The sequence below is a fragment of the Bufo gargarizans genome, chromosome 10, assembly GCF_014858855.1.
Source record: "Bufo gargarizans isolate SCDJY-AF-19 chromosome 10, ASM1485885v1, whole genome shotgun sequence".
Lineage (NCBI taxonomy): Eukaryota > Metazoa > Chordata > Amphibia > Anura > Bufonidae > Bufo > Bufo gargarizans.
In genome coordinates, this window is record NC_058089.1 from 39,018,162 (window position 1) to 39,034,230 (window position 16,069).

The 16,069-nt window shown below is 40.8% G+C and overlaps 1 protein-coding gene across 1 annotated transcript in view; it reads left to right on the forward strand.

The window, feature by feature from the left end:
• Nucleotides 1-14,332, forward strand: part of LOC122920189 — a 35,183-nt gene extending 20,851 nt beyond the window's left edge. The window contains exon 3 of the mRNA XM_044269463.1: nt 10,507-14,332. Coding sequence (XP_044125398.1) covers nt 10,517-14,092 — 3,576 coding nt within the window. The 5' untranslated portion in view covers nt 10,507-10,516 and the 3' untranslated portion in view covers nt 14,093-14,332. The remainder of the gene's footprint in view (nt 1-10,506) is intronic.
• Nucleotides 14,333-16,069: the final 1,737 nt, after the last annotated feature.

The window sequence follows — 16,069 nt, forward strand, 5'->3', positions numbered from 1 at the left end:
TGCTGCTATGAGGCTTTTGTCATGAAGGATGTTACTATGGAAGGCCTCTACATCAATTGAGGCCAATAGGGTACCTTCTTCCACCATCAAGCTCATTAAGGAGATTCATCGTATCTCTGATGTATGAGGGGAGAGCTGTTAGGAAATTCCCAAGTACCTTATCAATATAAACCCCCATCTTATGTGAGATGGAATCAATCCCCGCTACTATAGGACATCCTTTCAAAGGATTCAGTCCTTTGTGAATTTTGGGCAGGGAGTAAAAGGTGGGGACCTTGGGACTTTCATTAAACAGAAAATTCATCTCATCTTCATCTTTGGAGATCAGTTGGGTTTCCACTGCTCCTATATGTATTTCCTCCAATTCAAGTTGGAACTCGGTGGTAGGATTACTCTTCAGTTCAGTATAGAATGGCACATATCGATGTATTGTGAATGATTCATGATCACCCAATTTCCTCCTCACCCATCCAGTGTCCCTCACTTACCCTACGCGTTTCGCCAGATGGCTTCGTGAGGGGAAGTGAGGAGCAGTGAGATGGATGTCTTATTTATACCTAGTACATAATGCTGAATTACAGACACCTGTGCAGCGTCTGAGACTCACGAGTCATGTGGGCACACAGCCGCGCCTCCCAGCATGTAATCAATAGGGCAAAAAGAATCCGGAAACCCTAGAAGTATCCAATTGAAACTTGAAGAGAAAAGTAGGGGCGTGATTAAAGCCAAACCGCATTCCCCACTCCCCAACACATGACCACTAAATCTAAGCGGTCAGTGTTGCACATGTCTGGATGTGTCTGGCTCCTCGTCACATGACTACTTGTTTAATTGCAACACGAGATCCTCCACTCCACATCATAGAGGGAGGTGCTGAAGGATACGTTTGGTTCAGTTTCGTCAGGCGGACACTAAAACGCTGCAAGCAGCGTTTTCATGTCCGTCTCCAAAGCGGAATGGAGATGGAACGGAGGGAAACTGATGTTCTCTGAGTGGATCCTTTTTCCATTCAGAATGCATTAGCGCCAAACTGATCCGTTTTGGACCGCTTGTGAGAGCCCTACAGGGATCTCACAAACGGAAAGCCAAAACGCGAGTGTGAAAGTAGACTAAAAGGCTGAGCAATGGTTGGAAGGTTGTTTGGCCATACAATCAGTATATACCTATTGAAATAGCAATAAAAAAGCTGGTTCATGATAGAACAGCTAAGTCAGTATATGCCTAGATTGAGTACTAATAAGCAGACCGGCCAAATGCTGATAAAGTCTGTCAGAATGTAAAGAAATACAACAGGCCCATAGTAGAGCCATTTACGCCGTCCTGGTTGGATGGAATGATGAAAAGAAGTCGGAGGCCACTCCCCCTTAAATACAATATACCAGACGTAAGGCCAGGATTACAGCCACTCCCCTCACAGAGTCCAATCCCCAGCAGGAGACGAGCAGCATGCATTGTTGGCAAGACACGTCTTCTCCCCATGATGTGCTGAGGGAACCATGCCTCCTCCCTGCAATACATTGAAATAATAAAAAAATCCAAGCAAATAGACCTCTAGCACAATTCCCTTAAAATATCGCGTCGCATACCGTTATCGCAATTTTTAGGGCCCTAATCGCAATCGCACAAAATTCCCATATCGTGCAGCCCTACAAGGTACATAACTAAACAAAATAAAATAAAGCATGGGCCATATAATTAAAGGGATTCTGTCACCTCGTTTTCGCTTAAGAGCTGCGGACATGCACGGCTAGATTGCCGCTAGCATGTACGCAATATACCGGTCCCATAAAGCGGTGTCCTTTTATTGTGTTTAAAAAATGATTTTAGAGATATGGAAATGAGCCTGGTAAGGTGCCCAGGGGGCTGTACTTACCTTCTTGGTGCCCAGCCACGCCCCCTGTGAAGGAGCCCAGCACCGCCTGCGTCCTCCAAATCGTCACCTTTCTTCACAGTTAGATTGCCGTAATCTCGCGATGCGCAGTGTCGGTATAGTGTTCCTTCCCTGTGCTGGCATCAGCCTCAGGGAAGGAACTGCGCATGCGCGATCTAACTGTGAGCAAGGAGGAGATTCGGAGGACGCAGGCGGAGCTGGGCTCCTTCACAGGGGGCATGGCTGGGCACCAAGAAGGTTAGTACAGCCCCCTGGGCACCTTACCAGGCTAATTTCCATATCTCTAAAATCATTTTTTAAACTCAATAAAAGGACACTGCTTTATGGGACAGGTATATTGCGGACATGCTAGCGGCGATCTAGCCGTGCATGTCCGCAGCTCTATAAGCTAAAACAAGGTGACAGAATCCCTTTTAATGATGTGAAAAGTTATTATAAATGGCCAAGATTAAAAGAAGCAAAAGAAAAAAGAGGGGAAATTATGAATCTATGAGCAGCTCCAATTGGGAACGTAAGGGTGATTGGAGTGATCCTTAATAATAGTATCATCCAAGACAGTAGAGTACATGTGGGCACCTAAATACATATACAGAAGATGTCATTCGTAGTTAACTACAGACAAATTCACAAATGGCAAAATTATATGCTGATAGGCCGACTATGACTTGATGGTAGGTATAATATGTGTGAAGGTGGTAATGAGGTTACAAAAAGCAGGTGAAGGTCAGTTTTTCATTAAAGTACAAATTGATAGGATTAATTTGCTCATCTGTAGTACCTATATTTATATACACCTCCATAGTGCTTCATAGATCAATGTTCACTTTTTTAAATATCTTTGGTGGTAGCCTCAAATGGTTCAATCAGTGCTTTTTCATAATAAGGTCTTTTATCTATTGCTGTGCTTGTGTCCCCATATACAGTTGCAAGAAAAAGTATGTGAACCCTTTGGAATGTTATGGATTTTTGCACAAATTGGTCATAAAATGTGATCTGATCTTCATCTAAGTCACAACAATAGACAATGACAGTTTGCTTAAACTAATAACACACAAATAATTAAATGTTACCATGTTTTTATTGAACACACCATGTAAACATTCACATTGCAGGTGGAAAAAGTATGTGAACCCTTGGATTTAATAACTGGTTGAACCTCCTTTGGCAGCAATAACTTCAACCAAACGTTTCCTGTAGTTGCAGCTCAGACGTGCACAACGGTCAGGAGTAATTCTTGACCATTCCTCTTTACAGAACTGTTTCAGTTCAGCAATATTCTTGGGATGTCTGGTGTGAATCGCTTTCTTGAGGTCATGCCACAGCATCTCAATCGGGTTGAGGTCAGGACTCTGACTGGGCCACTCCAGAAGGCGTATTTTCTTCTCTTTAAGCCATTCTGTTGTTGATTTACTTCTATGCTTTGGGTCGTTGTCCTGTTGCAATACTCCTTTTCTGTTGAGCTTCAGCTGGTGGACAGATGGCCTTAAGTTCTCCTGCAAAATGTCTTGATAAACTTGCAAATTCATTTTTTCTTCGATGATAGCAATCCGTCCAGGCCCTGACGCAGCAAAGCAGCCCAAAACCATGATGCCCCCACCACCATACTTCACAGTTGGGATGAGGTTTTGATGTTGGTGTGCTGTGCCTCTTTTTCTCCACACATAGTGTTGTGTGTTTCTTCCAAACAACTCAAGTTTGGTTTCATCTGTCCACAGAATATTTTGCCAGTATTGCTGTGGAACATCCAGGTGCTCTTGTGCAAACTGTAAAAACGTGCAGCAATGTTTTTTTTGGACAGCAGTGGCTTCCTCTGTGTTATTCTCCCATTAAATCTCTTTTTGTTTAGTGTTTTACGTATCGTAGATTCTCTAACAGCGATGTTAGCATATGCCAGAGACTTTTGTAAGTCTTTAGCTGACACTTTAGGATTCTTCTTCACCTCATTGAGCAGTCTGCGCTGTGCTCTTGCAGTCATCTTTACAGGACGGCCACTCCTAGGGAGAGTAGCAGCAGTGCTGAACTTTCTTCATTTATAGACAATTTGTCTTACCGTGGACTGATGAACAGCAAGGCTTTTGGAGATTCTTTTATAACCCTTTAAGCAAACCCAGAACTGGTGTGTGTTTTTTATAGGGCAGGGCAGCTGTAACCAACACCTCCAATCTCATCTCATTGATTGGACTCCAGTTGGCTGACACCTCACTCCAATTAGCTCTTGGAGATGTCATTAGTCTAGGGGTTCAGAAACATTTTCCACCTACACTGTAAATGTTTACATGATGTGTTCAATAAAAACATGGTAACATTTAATTGTGTGTTATTAGTTTAAGCAGACTGTGATTCTCTATTGCTGTGACTTAGTCTTAGATGAAGATCAAATCACATTTTATGACCAATTTGTGCAGAAATCCATATCATTCCAAAGGGTTCACATACTTTTTCTTGCAACTGTAATGCTTCTCTGGAAGAGACATGCAGGAAAGCTGTTGCATATCAGGAATACAGTTCATTCTGCATAATTACCCTTTAACAGACCTTAGCAAAGAAGCTTGGCTGCCTGAGAGTCCTTGTTTGGGGTACTATTTGTCCTTATGGAGAGCACTGAATATGCATGAGAAGTTTCATAAGCCAGCAATGTTCCTCTAAGTTTCTGGGAAACTTAGCACATCTTACATCTGCTGACATCAGACAGGCTTAGGAAAGCTAATTTGAATATCTTTGTCAGAAACCTAAAGGGTCATTGCTTGGGTTACAAAACTACGCATGCTAGGCACTCTCTATAATAAGAAAGGGTACCACCCCCCCCCCCCCCCCCCGCCTCCCAAGACAAAGTTTATGTATTGCCAAGAAACCCAGAGTAACATCTGAAAAAAATAAAATTATGTTCACAAAATTATTTCAACATAAGGAAGACATATGGAGAATGTTGATCACTATTTTGTGAGGCATCACTTGTCTTAAAAGCAAAGACATTCAGATTTAGAAAATTGTGACTTTTTCCAAATTTTCTGTAAATTTGGGATTTTTTTTAAAATAAGGTAAAACAAATTTACCACTAACATAAGGTACACTGTTTAGTAGAAAAACAGTCTCTGACTTGAATAAGTAAAAGCATTTCAACGTTATTATCACATAAAGTGACACATGTCACATTTGAAAAATGGGGCTCCAGCATTTGGTCCAAACTGGCTTCTGCTCAAGGGCTTAAGGTTGGGTTCACACTTTATCAGGCGTTTGTATCGGGCGGTTTTAATAGGCAGAAACAAGCAAATGCCCATTTACGCACTGTAAAACGCTCAGGTGAGAACCATGCCCATAGGGAAACATTGGTTTTTGCCTGCTGAGCGTTTTACAGCGCGTAGGAACGCGCTGTAAAACGCTCAGGTGTGATCCTAGCCTAAGGTGGATTAGATCCTTTAGGTGGGAAGTGTAATTTCAACAGACTTTAGTGCAGAATCCAATATCGCAAGCGAATATAAGAAACTTTGTAATATAACTTATTAGAGAAACATGGCTCTTTCTCCACTTATGAGCTACTTCTCAGGTTCAGGAGGCTGACTAGCCAAGGCATTACATGAAATCCTTAGCACAATGTCTGTTGGTGCTTGAAATACTGCAACACTTCAGAAACTGTGTAATATTGACATAGCCAAAAGTTTTGAGACTGACACACATTTTGGTTTTCACAATGTTTTCTTCTTCAGTTTTTATGGTGTCAGTTTGCATTAACTCCTAGATTGCTATGAAAATTTATCAGATCAATTAATTCCAAAGTCATTACTTTTTCATAAAAATTAATTTAATCACAAAATCTGCATTTCCGCTGCATTTCAGCCCTGCCTCAAAATGACCTGCTACCATCAGTTCTGTGATCATCTTGTTGCCTCAGGAGAAAGAGTTAACGAGGACACAAGGTAGCTGATATCAATTTGTCATGCTGATTGAATTAGAAGAGTAGACTGGTTGCTATAAAATGGGGGTGATGTTTAAAATCATTGCCTTCAGAAGAATGCAATGATTTCAAACATCACCCCCATTTTTTAGCAACCAGTCTACTCTTCTGAAGGCAATGAATGTGTTGCTTACCTTCAAAAGAAACACATTCAGTTATCATTGCTTTCCATTAAAAGGGCTTCCTTCTCAGGCAAGGACATTGCTGCTTGTAAGAGTGCACCTAAATCAACTATTTGTCGTATCATCAAGAACTTCAAGTGGAGAGGTCCAATTGCTGTGTAGAAGGCTTCAGGACACCCAAGAAAGTCCAAAAAGTGCCACAACCTTCTCCTAAAGAGGATTCAGCTACGGGATTGGTGATGAACAATGCCTTTTCCAGCATGATGGAGAACCATGTTACAAGACCAAAGTGATAACTAAGTGGGTTAGTGAATAAGGCTAGGGCTACATGGTGAATGGGATTGCAGTGTGAGTGGCAAAAGATCCATCACTGCTGGATTATTTATTCATTTCTATGGGATTACGCTATTCTGCAATCCTGGCTGTGACCGTTGTCTCTCTATCATTGTTGGCATGTAGCCCTAGACTTAAAACATTGACATTTTGGGTTTATGACCAGGAAACTCCCCAGATCTCAACCCCATTGAGAACCTGTGGTCAGTCCTCAAAAAGCGAGTGGACAAATAACAACATAGAAATTAACAAATAAGCTTCAAGCCCTGATTAGGCAAGAATGAGTTTCCTTCAGATAGGATTTGTCCCAGAAGCTGATATCGAGCATGCCAGGGCAAATAGCAGGAGTCTTGAAAAATAAGGGTCAGCACTAAAATATTGAGTCTTTGCATAAACTTGATGTCTTTGTGTATTATCGTGAATTCTGTTATTTGGGAAAAATAGACTTAAAGGGGTTGTCTCATCTCGCCGTTACTAAGGCAAGATGAGACACAGTCCCAACCACATTCCGTCAGGGAAAGAACAGAGAGCTTTGGCACACCCCAACTCAGAAACCGCATAGCTTGCTGTGCTACACTGTTTCCGTAGCTCTCATGCACGGCAATGAGAGCTACTGAAACAGCAGAGCGCTCTGCCTTTTCCCGACCAGGAAGTGGTCTGGACTGTGCCTCATCTCACCTTACTAACACGAAGATGAGACAACCCTTCAACACGACTTGCATAAAAATGTACTTGACTATGATAAAAGATATATAACATACACAGTACATTAGGTAACAGTCACCAAAGCCATGAGCTCCCATCAACCAGTGCTCAACTTGGCACCCAGCCACCACCCATATGATAGAAAGAGAGGTTATTGTGATACACTACCCTGATTATGTCCTTAATGGAGCCAAACTCTTTGTTACATTTGTATTCTAGTCTCCTGACCCTTCATAGCACCACCTAAAGGTCTACAGTGTGCAGTACGCATGTACAGTTACTTCATACTTCAGGAACACAACCTGGTATCAGGCACCATTAACCAACTACCTTACAAGGAATTGAATATACAATTTCTCAATAAAAGTTTTTAAAAAACCTTATGAAATGCTTTTAATTGTACTTCAGTATTAACACAGAAATATCTGACAAAAAGATCTAAAAACATTGAAGCAGCAAACTTTGTGAAAACCAAAATTTGTATCAGTCTCAAAATATTTGGCCACAACTGTGAATATATCTCCTTATAAGAAAAATGCCTCTTTCTCCAGTTCTCAGCTACTTTTTCTTCTCTCCCCTAAACTGATCATACACTCTCAATTCATAGCTGAAAGCCATCTTGAGAGAAAAGATGGAGCAGCCGTTCACTGAGAGATCAGGTTATATGCTGCCCATTAATGTGTATAGATCGGAAAGGGGGTTAGTGAAGGTAGACTGAGGCATAGGCACACTGTTGCTGGCTCAGGTAGGTTTTTTGTCTCGCCCCAGTGTTGGATTTATAGCTACACTGCTACATAATGCTATATAATGTCCTCCTTGTAGCAGCATATAATGGGATGCTTTAGAGCAGGCATGCTCAACCTGCGGCCCTCCTGCTGTTGTAAAACTACCTTTCCCACGATGCCCTTCTATAGGATGGTAGCTGTAGGCTGGCAGGGAATGATGGGAGTTGTAGTTTTGCAATAGCTGGAGAGCCACAGGTTGAGCATACCTGCTTTAGAGGGAAATAGGTGCAATATCTACTCTTCTCTTTGTGGGAGAAATCATTGCAGCTAGTCCACTGGCTAAGGGAAAACTGATAATTAGAGAGTCTGAAGAGGGGCATGCTGGTGATAAATATAGAATACAAAGTATATGATGGCTAGATTTACAGGTGAAACTCAAAAAATTAAAATATTGTGCAAAGTTCATTTATTTCAGTAATGCAACTTAAAGGGATTCTGTCACCTCCCCTAACCCAAAATCCGATTTCAAAGCAGCCATGCAGCACAGCTTACCTTGATTAGGCTGTGCTCTTTTATCTTGTAATCCGTCCAGTAGTTTCTGTAAAAAACGACTTTTATGGTTATGCAAATGAGTCCTGAATGTGCCCAGAGGGGCGTTTTGTTCCTCTTAGAGAGCCCAGTACCGCCCCTCTTACAGTGCCCAGCCCGCCTTCCTTCCGACTGTCTAACCACCCCCAGCCTGCCACAGCCTCTCCTCCCCCCTCCCTCACGCCGAACGAACTCTCGCACAGGCGCAGTACCCACAGTCAGCGCTGACTGAGGGAAGAGCGAGCATCGGACGTCACTGGGCTCGGCGCATGCCCAGTGACGAGGATGAAGCTCCTGCCCTCAGTCTCCTGCAGATCGCACAGGCGCAGCCCTCAGTGGGTACTGCGCCTGTGTGAGAGTTCGTTCGGCCGTGAGGGAGGGGGAGAAGAGGCTGTGGCAGGCTGGGGGCGGTTAGACAGTCGCAAGGAAGGCGGGCTGGGCACTGTAAGAGGGGCGGTACTGGGCTCTCTAAGAGGAACAAAACGCCCCTCTGGGCACATTCAGGACTCATTTGCATAACCATAAAAGTCGTTTTTTACAGAAACTACTGGACGGATTACAAGATAAAAGAGCACAGCCTAATCAAGGTAAGCTGTGCTGCATGGCTGCTTTAAAATCGGATTTTGGGTTAGTGGAGGTGACAGAATCCCTTTAAAAGGTGAAACTAATATATGAGATAGACTCATTACATGCAAAGCGAGATATTTCAAGCCTTTATTTGTTATAATTTGGATGATTATGGCTTACAGCTTATGAAACCCCAGAGTCTTAATTTTGAGATACCCTTTGCTCAGGGGGTATGGATTAATTAGCTGACTAGAGTGTGACACTTTGAGCCTAGAATATTGAACCTTTTCACAAAATTCTAATTTTAAGCTGCATTAATGCAATTCCTTTTCATTTGCATTATGGAAATAAATGGACGTTTGCACAATATTCTAATTTTTCGAGTTTCACCTGTATAATGTTATCAGTTATTTTCTCATGTACGCAGAAGAGTTTTTTCTGAAATGTAATTTACCCTTTAACGTTAAGGTAGGCAAAACCATCAGGATTGGAATAGTTCAGTAAGTCTTCTTTCACACAGTTTAATGAGTATGCTTAACATTAAGATTATGACATATTCACAGACAACGCCATAAATACGGGTCCCAGAGGTGGGGTCTCGAGAATGGAGCACTATCTAACGCCCTCTGTGAACTGAGAGGTGGCTGCAACATGAGCTGCTCTATCAGTTCAGTTCTATGGGAGTTCCAAAAATAGGCAAAATGTCCTTGGCTGTTTTCAAAACTTTCATAGAAATGAGTGAAGATAGCTGTGCATGCACAGTCACCTCTGCATTCACAGAGGTTCCAAGATGGGGCCCTGTATCTTGTTGATATGCTATAAATCTCAAGATGGAGATTACTCCTTTAAAGTGTTCTCTGAGAGTGAGAACCCATGGTCAGGGGGCCTAGCATGGTACCAAAAATGCAATTCCTGTACAGGTCACCACTGAGGCCATTAATTGTGCTACAACAGTTACCTGCATTTTGACGATAGCAGGGAGACTGGAAACAGTAGAGACAAGAGCTCGAAACTAAACCCGGAGTATTTGTTTTTTTTTTTTTTTTTAACTTTGCTGCCAAGCCAGTTAGAGAGAACTAATTTAAGTTTTGTTTTTTGAATGTGTTTTTTTTTTTGTCAAAACTTTTTTTTCCCTTATACATCTCTTCCCTTTTAAATCGGTCATATTTTTTGCCTGAAAAAAACGTGTTCAAAAAGTGCAAAAACATACCACTATATAAATGAGGCCCTTATGTTAATTTCACCTACAGGGACTGCTTACTAAAAATAATTAAATGTTGATGATTGAAAGCCATGAACAATAATATCCTTATGCATTCTCTTTCAGCAAGGGGGATTTGCAGAGAAGAGGCAAAGATTGAAATCCCACGGAAGCACTCTGAAGCGCTTCCGTGGGCATTCATTCAAGTCAATAGATCCGCACTGCAATGCGGGATTCGCGCACCACGGCGATCTTATGGTAGTGTGAATAAGCCCTAAGCATGTAGACAGCTCTCCCGATCAGTGACATCATGTGTTCATATAGTTTGTAGAAATGTTTCTACTCTTTTGAAAAGTATTGCATTTTAACATATGATGCTCTCCAAAGGCTTCATTCAATGCTTGTTTTTCTTTTTTATGCAGGCATCACATCATGCCAAATTGTATTGTGCGTGGTTGCATTCCTACAAGGAAGAAGCGTGATCCTTCTGTAATTCTTCATGGTTTTCCTAGAGAACCTGAGAAAATTAAGCTTTGGCTGCAACAGACAGGACAATATGATGCCGACCTTGATAATATGGTAGTTAAAGTGTATCTAGGAAAAGTAAATGACTCCTATAGAATGTGTTCCTTACATTTCACAAATGATAGTTACCACTACGATGGATATCGGAGGATTTTAAAAAAGAATGCAGTTCCAACAATTTTTAATACAATAACACAATCTTCAATATCTTTAGTAACTGAAAATATTTCATCATTGCCAGGACTACCAAACTCTTCTAGTGAGCACCAAACCGCTTCTGCTCCACCTGCTAATAACCGCGAACCATCCTGCTTTGGAAGATTACGTAAATCTCGGGCTAAGCTTGCGGCTATTCATCCAAAAACAACCTCACAACCCACTATTCAGCAAATGACTTTAGTTCCTGTCGTTCCTCAACATGTTTTTTTCCAAGCCTGCGAAATTAGTCAGGAGCCTAATCAAGTGGTTGGTGACAGATCAGTAACTATTCAGCCGGCTTCAAATACTGTTTGTGAGGCCACACAAATTTCTGCCTTGTCGGGTGTTAGTCAGCAGTCATCTGTATCAAGACCTTCTTCCTTGTCTGTTTTGGAAGTACCAGTGTCGTCATCAGTATGCATTCAGCAGAGTACATCTGCAATATCAGAATTTAGGGCATCATCACACAGTGGTCAACTGGAAAAGTTAACACCTGCTAACTTGCAGCAAACCACTTTATTTCCTACCACATTTGTGCAAGAACCATCTTCCATTCTCACAAATTCGAACTTGCCTTTGAATACCCAGCTGAAGCCAGAAGCTACAGATTCAAGCACCAAAACACCATCTTCCACTACATCTTTCTGTCCAATAATATCCTTACCCACATCATCAACTCCAGTAATCTCTACTTCTGGATCTGACAAGTCTCCCTACAAAACGATGTCAGCTCCATCAATCCCCATTCCTTTAACTGTTCTTAGTGAAACAAAGCCACGCCCCATTGCCATTCTTCCCGCCTCTGGAACGGTGTCCTCTGTGACACAGACACCAAAAACATCGGGTTTGGCACAGAAACCATCCTCTATATCTGTTGTCCAAATTCCACTTAAATCACCTACTTCACAACCCATAAAACCTGGTTGTCAACCACCATCAAAGAAAAGAAAACTTGAGGAAAATACTGTTTTATTGGAAAAACGCGGCGCATCCTCTTCTGTGCCAAGTACATTGCCCAGTCATTGTATGAGCCAAACCTCTATTAATACAGGTAATATTTATTTTGTATCAAGCAGCACCCCATTGGTTCAGCCATCTTATCTGATTCAGAAGCCTTTAATGATTGACAAAGGTGTCAACACTGATTCTTTCACAAACAGAAAAAGTTGCTGCGTTGCCACTGATCCAATGCATGGGAAAAGAAATGCTCGCACGCAAACTAAAATATATAAAAAAGATCGTAAAATTATGTGCACCTTATTAGTTTCAGGCGGACAAACAAATCACTTCAATGAATCAAGTATGTCTCGTGGCAGCACAGATGACATAGGATTTAGTGACTGCAGTCCTTCCAGGTCAAGTGACAGTGGTGATGAGCCGTCTGACGTTTTGGAAACCGTTAATTTAGATCTAGTTAAAGTTGAAATCTTTTCAAATCGTGAAGTGGATGTATGTAAACGTACTACTTTAGATCATAAACAAGCAATCCGATTTAAAGATGAAAATGATTCATCTGCAGGGCAAGCAGTTCTATTCCCAACACCTTTTAAAAGTGCACTTACATTACCAGATTTTGATATCAATACAATGAAAATAGAACCCAATATAAAAACAGAAGAGGATCAATTTCCAGTTTCCGGTTCCATACAAAATATCACAAATTTCGTATCCTATAAACCCAAAATTGAAAGGACTTCACCCAATCCAAGTGAGCCATTAGATCGAATTTCATGGGAAACATCTGCCATACAGACTGATGATGAACTAGAAGACCTTAATGACTCCTCGTTCTATATCAATGAAATGAGTGAGGATGAAGATGAATCATTCTTACTTCCAAGTGATGCAGAAGATGAAGACGACATAAAACCTGTGTTCCAGGACTTAGATTCACCAGTGGAGAATCCTGTTGAAGAAGAAAAGTATATTGTTTTTGAATCCTGTCTCAAAAAGCTGATAATGATGATCCCGTGTATGTCAGAAACAAAGTGTATGTCACCACTTACACAATACAGAAAAGCAACCATTGGATCTTATTTGTCTATAGAAGTTCGTTGCAGATCTGGTCATACAAGGTTACTATGGGAAAGCCAGCCAAGACATGGATATCAACCAATGGGAAATGTTCTGTTATCTGCCGCAGTGCTATTTAGCGGTTCAAGTTTTCTAAAATCCCAACATATGTTTAAGTTGCTGAATTTAAAATCAATAGACAAAAGTACCTATTATAAAACCCAGTCTATGTACCTATTTCCTACCATTAATCATCACTGGAAGGAGGAACAAAAAGCAGTCATACAAAGTGTCCAGGAAAGACCACTTTGCTTGGCAGGAGATCAACAATTGGACAATCCTGGATTTTCTGCCAAGTACTCTACATACTCCTTGATAGATGTGGCCAGCAAGAAAATTTGTTCATTTTCAGTACAGCCGGTTATTCCACAAGTGACATTGGAGGGGCTTGAAAAAATTGGATTTCAGAAGTCTATGGGTGAGCTCCAAACTATGAATGCTGAAGTGAAAATGATTGTTACTGACAGAAGTGTTGCTATTCAGGAAATTCTGAAGGACCATTATCCTGGTATCATTCATCAGTTAGATCTATGGCATCTATCCAAATCAATTGGTCATGAAGTTTTAATGGCAGCCAAACGTGAAGACTGTGAAATCTTATATCAATGGGTGGAGGCAATCAGGAACCATATTTGGTGGAGTTTTTGCACTTGTTGTAAAAATCCAGATTTATTTATTGAAAAATGGAAATCGGTTCTTCAGCATGTCACCAATGTTCATGAGTGGGGTGGTGATAGTGACTGTAAAGCGTGCCATCATCCACCTCTCCCAGAAGAAGTGGTGAACAATACAAACTGGTTGAAAAAAGATTCAACAGCCCATGAACAACTCAAAAAAATAGTAGAAAATGTCAGTCTATTAAAGGACTTAAAACGTCTCTCATTCTTCTGTCACACTGGAGAGTTAGAGATTTACCATATCACTTGCCTTAAATATCGTCCAAAGATGTTACATTTCTTCCTGGACTCTATGGTAGCACGAACACAACTCGCAGCCCTTGACCACAACAGAAATGTCTGTATGTTAAAAGAACTGGTGAAAAATACTTCAAGAGGAAATGCATTAAGTGCTAAAACACAAGGATTAGAAGTCTTCAAAGGTCAAAAGTCATGGATTATAAAGGCTTTGTATAAACCAACCTGCCAACGTTTTCTTGTTGACATTATGAAAGATGTTATAGCTCTTGTCAGAGAGGAGAAAATATTTCAGTGACCCTCCACTTGTGGAACTACTTACAGAGAGTCTCTCATCTCCCTCAAGCATTATTATTTTCAGTACTTCATTAGTAGTACTGTTGACATTGACTCCAGATTGCTACTTTATATGTGTATACTGCCCCTTTCCGCTGCTGTAAATCTCCACTGACATTGATGGGTATCATGAGCTTGTGCTCAGGAGGACCTCTCCATTTTGTGCATGTAGCTTTCGAGTCCTGTCAAATGTATTGCAGATTTACTATAAGGGTAAGGGGGAGTATACACATATAAAGTAGCAATCCAGAGTCAGTGTCAGCAGTATTTGTCATGTAGTACTGCAATTAGTAGTGCTGGAAGAAGGTGATAGATTCCCTTTGAGGGCTTACAAATAAGAGATCATCTTGAAATGACACAGTAGTTTAGCTGGGTGCTGATTGGAAGACCTTTAATATGTATTTCCTCTACCCAAATTTTTTATAAATTGTACATTTTGAATTATCTATTTTACAGAGTTGTTTATATAACTATTTCAAGTTCTTGTACCAACAGATTTCTTCGGTAATTATTTGTGGTCCAATTTTATTTTTAAACTGCAGTTATATAATAAAATGGAAGTAACATAATAGTGTTCTTACTGTTTGCATTAGAGGTGGCTAGTTGGTGATATAAAATGTGGTAACCACTAAATGAGACCCTTCTCTTTGGCTTGTTTAGTGTTCCAGGTAATGTGGTGGCAAAATAATATAGTTATTGATGCATAGCTCAAAACAATTTATTTATATAAAAAAAAAAATATATATATATATATATATATATATATATATACAGTACAGACCAAAAGTTTAGACACACCTCATTCAAAGAGTTTTCTTTATTTTCATGACTATGAAAATTGTAGATTCACACTGAAGGCATCAAAACTATGAATTAACACATGTGGAATTATATACATAACAAAAAAGTGTGAAACAACTGAAAATATGTCATATTCTAGATTCTTCAAAGTAGCCACCTTTTGCTTTGATTACTGCTTTGCACACTCTTGGCATTCTCTTGATGAGCTTCAAGAGGTAGTCACCTGAAATGGTTTTCACTTCACAGGTGTGCCCTGTCAGGTTTAATAAGTGGGATTTCTTGCCTTATAAATGTTGTGTTGTGGAGAAGTCAGGTGGATACACAGCTGATAGTCCTACTGAATAGACTGTTAGAATTTGTATTATGGCAAGAAAAAAAGCAATTAAGTAAGTAATGAGGTCAAACTGCTGGACTTAGCTGTTGTTCTAAGGTCAAACTGCCTTCGGCTGTACGTTATTGTTACACACCCCCAGGGTGTCTAGCATGCCTTAAATTTGGTATTGCACTATTTACACGTTTGTCACAATTTCTCAATTACGTTAACTTTGTGTTGATATTTTGCACTTGTTCTGCACTCATACCCTATGCCTTCCCACCCCTCCTCTTTCCTCGCCTTGTCCTCTTCCCCTCCCCACCTTCCCCATTTTCAGGGCTACTGTCACCATTTGGAAGCTGCAATTAATGGTCTCTCCTTACAAAGCTAACGATGACACGTCTTAGGATTGTCTCTTATAATGTGAGAGGTCTGAATTCCCCATCTAAAAGGGGACAGGTAATATAGTTCCTTTAAAAGAATAATTCTGATATATGTTTGCTGCAGGAAATGCATTTTAGGAAGAGAAATGTTCTGCTTAAGAATAAGTCTCATTTCTCCACGTAGTTTCATGCTAGCTCAGACAGTTTTGCGTCGTGAGGCGTGAGTATTGGGACCAGAAAGCATGTTTCCTTCTCAGTAGTAGATAAATGTGTAGACACGGGGGGGGGCGCTTCCTATTCATCAAAGGGAAACTAGGTAACACAATGATTGCTATAGGGAACGTTTACGCACCCAACAGGGCACTGATTCCCTGGCTTGTTAAGGTTTTAAAGGAATTATCATGTTTTTCGGAGGGAACTCTGTTCCTTGGGGGAGATTATA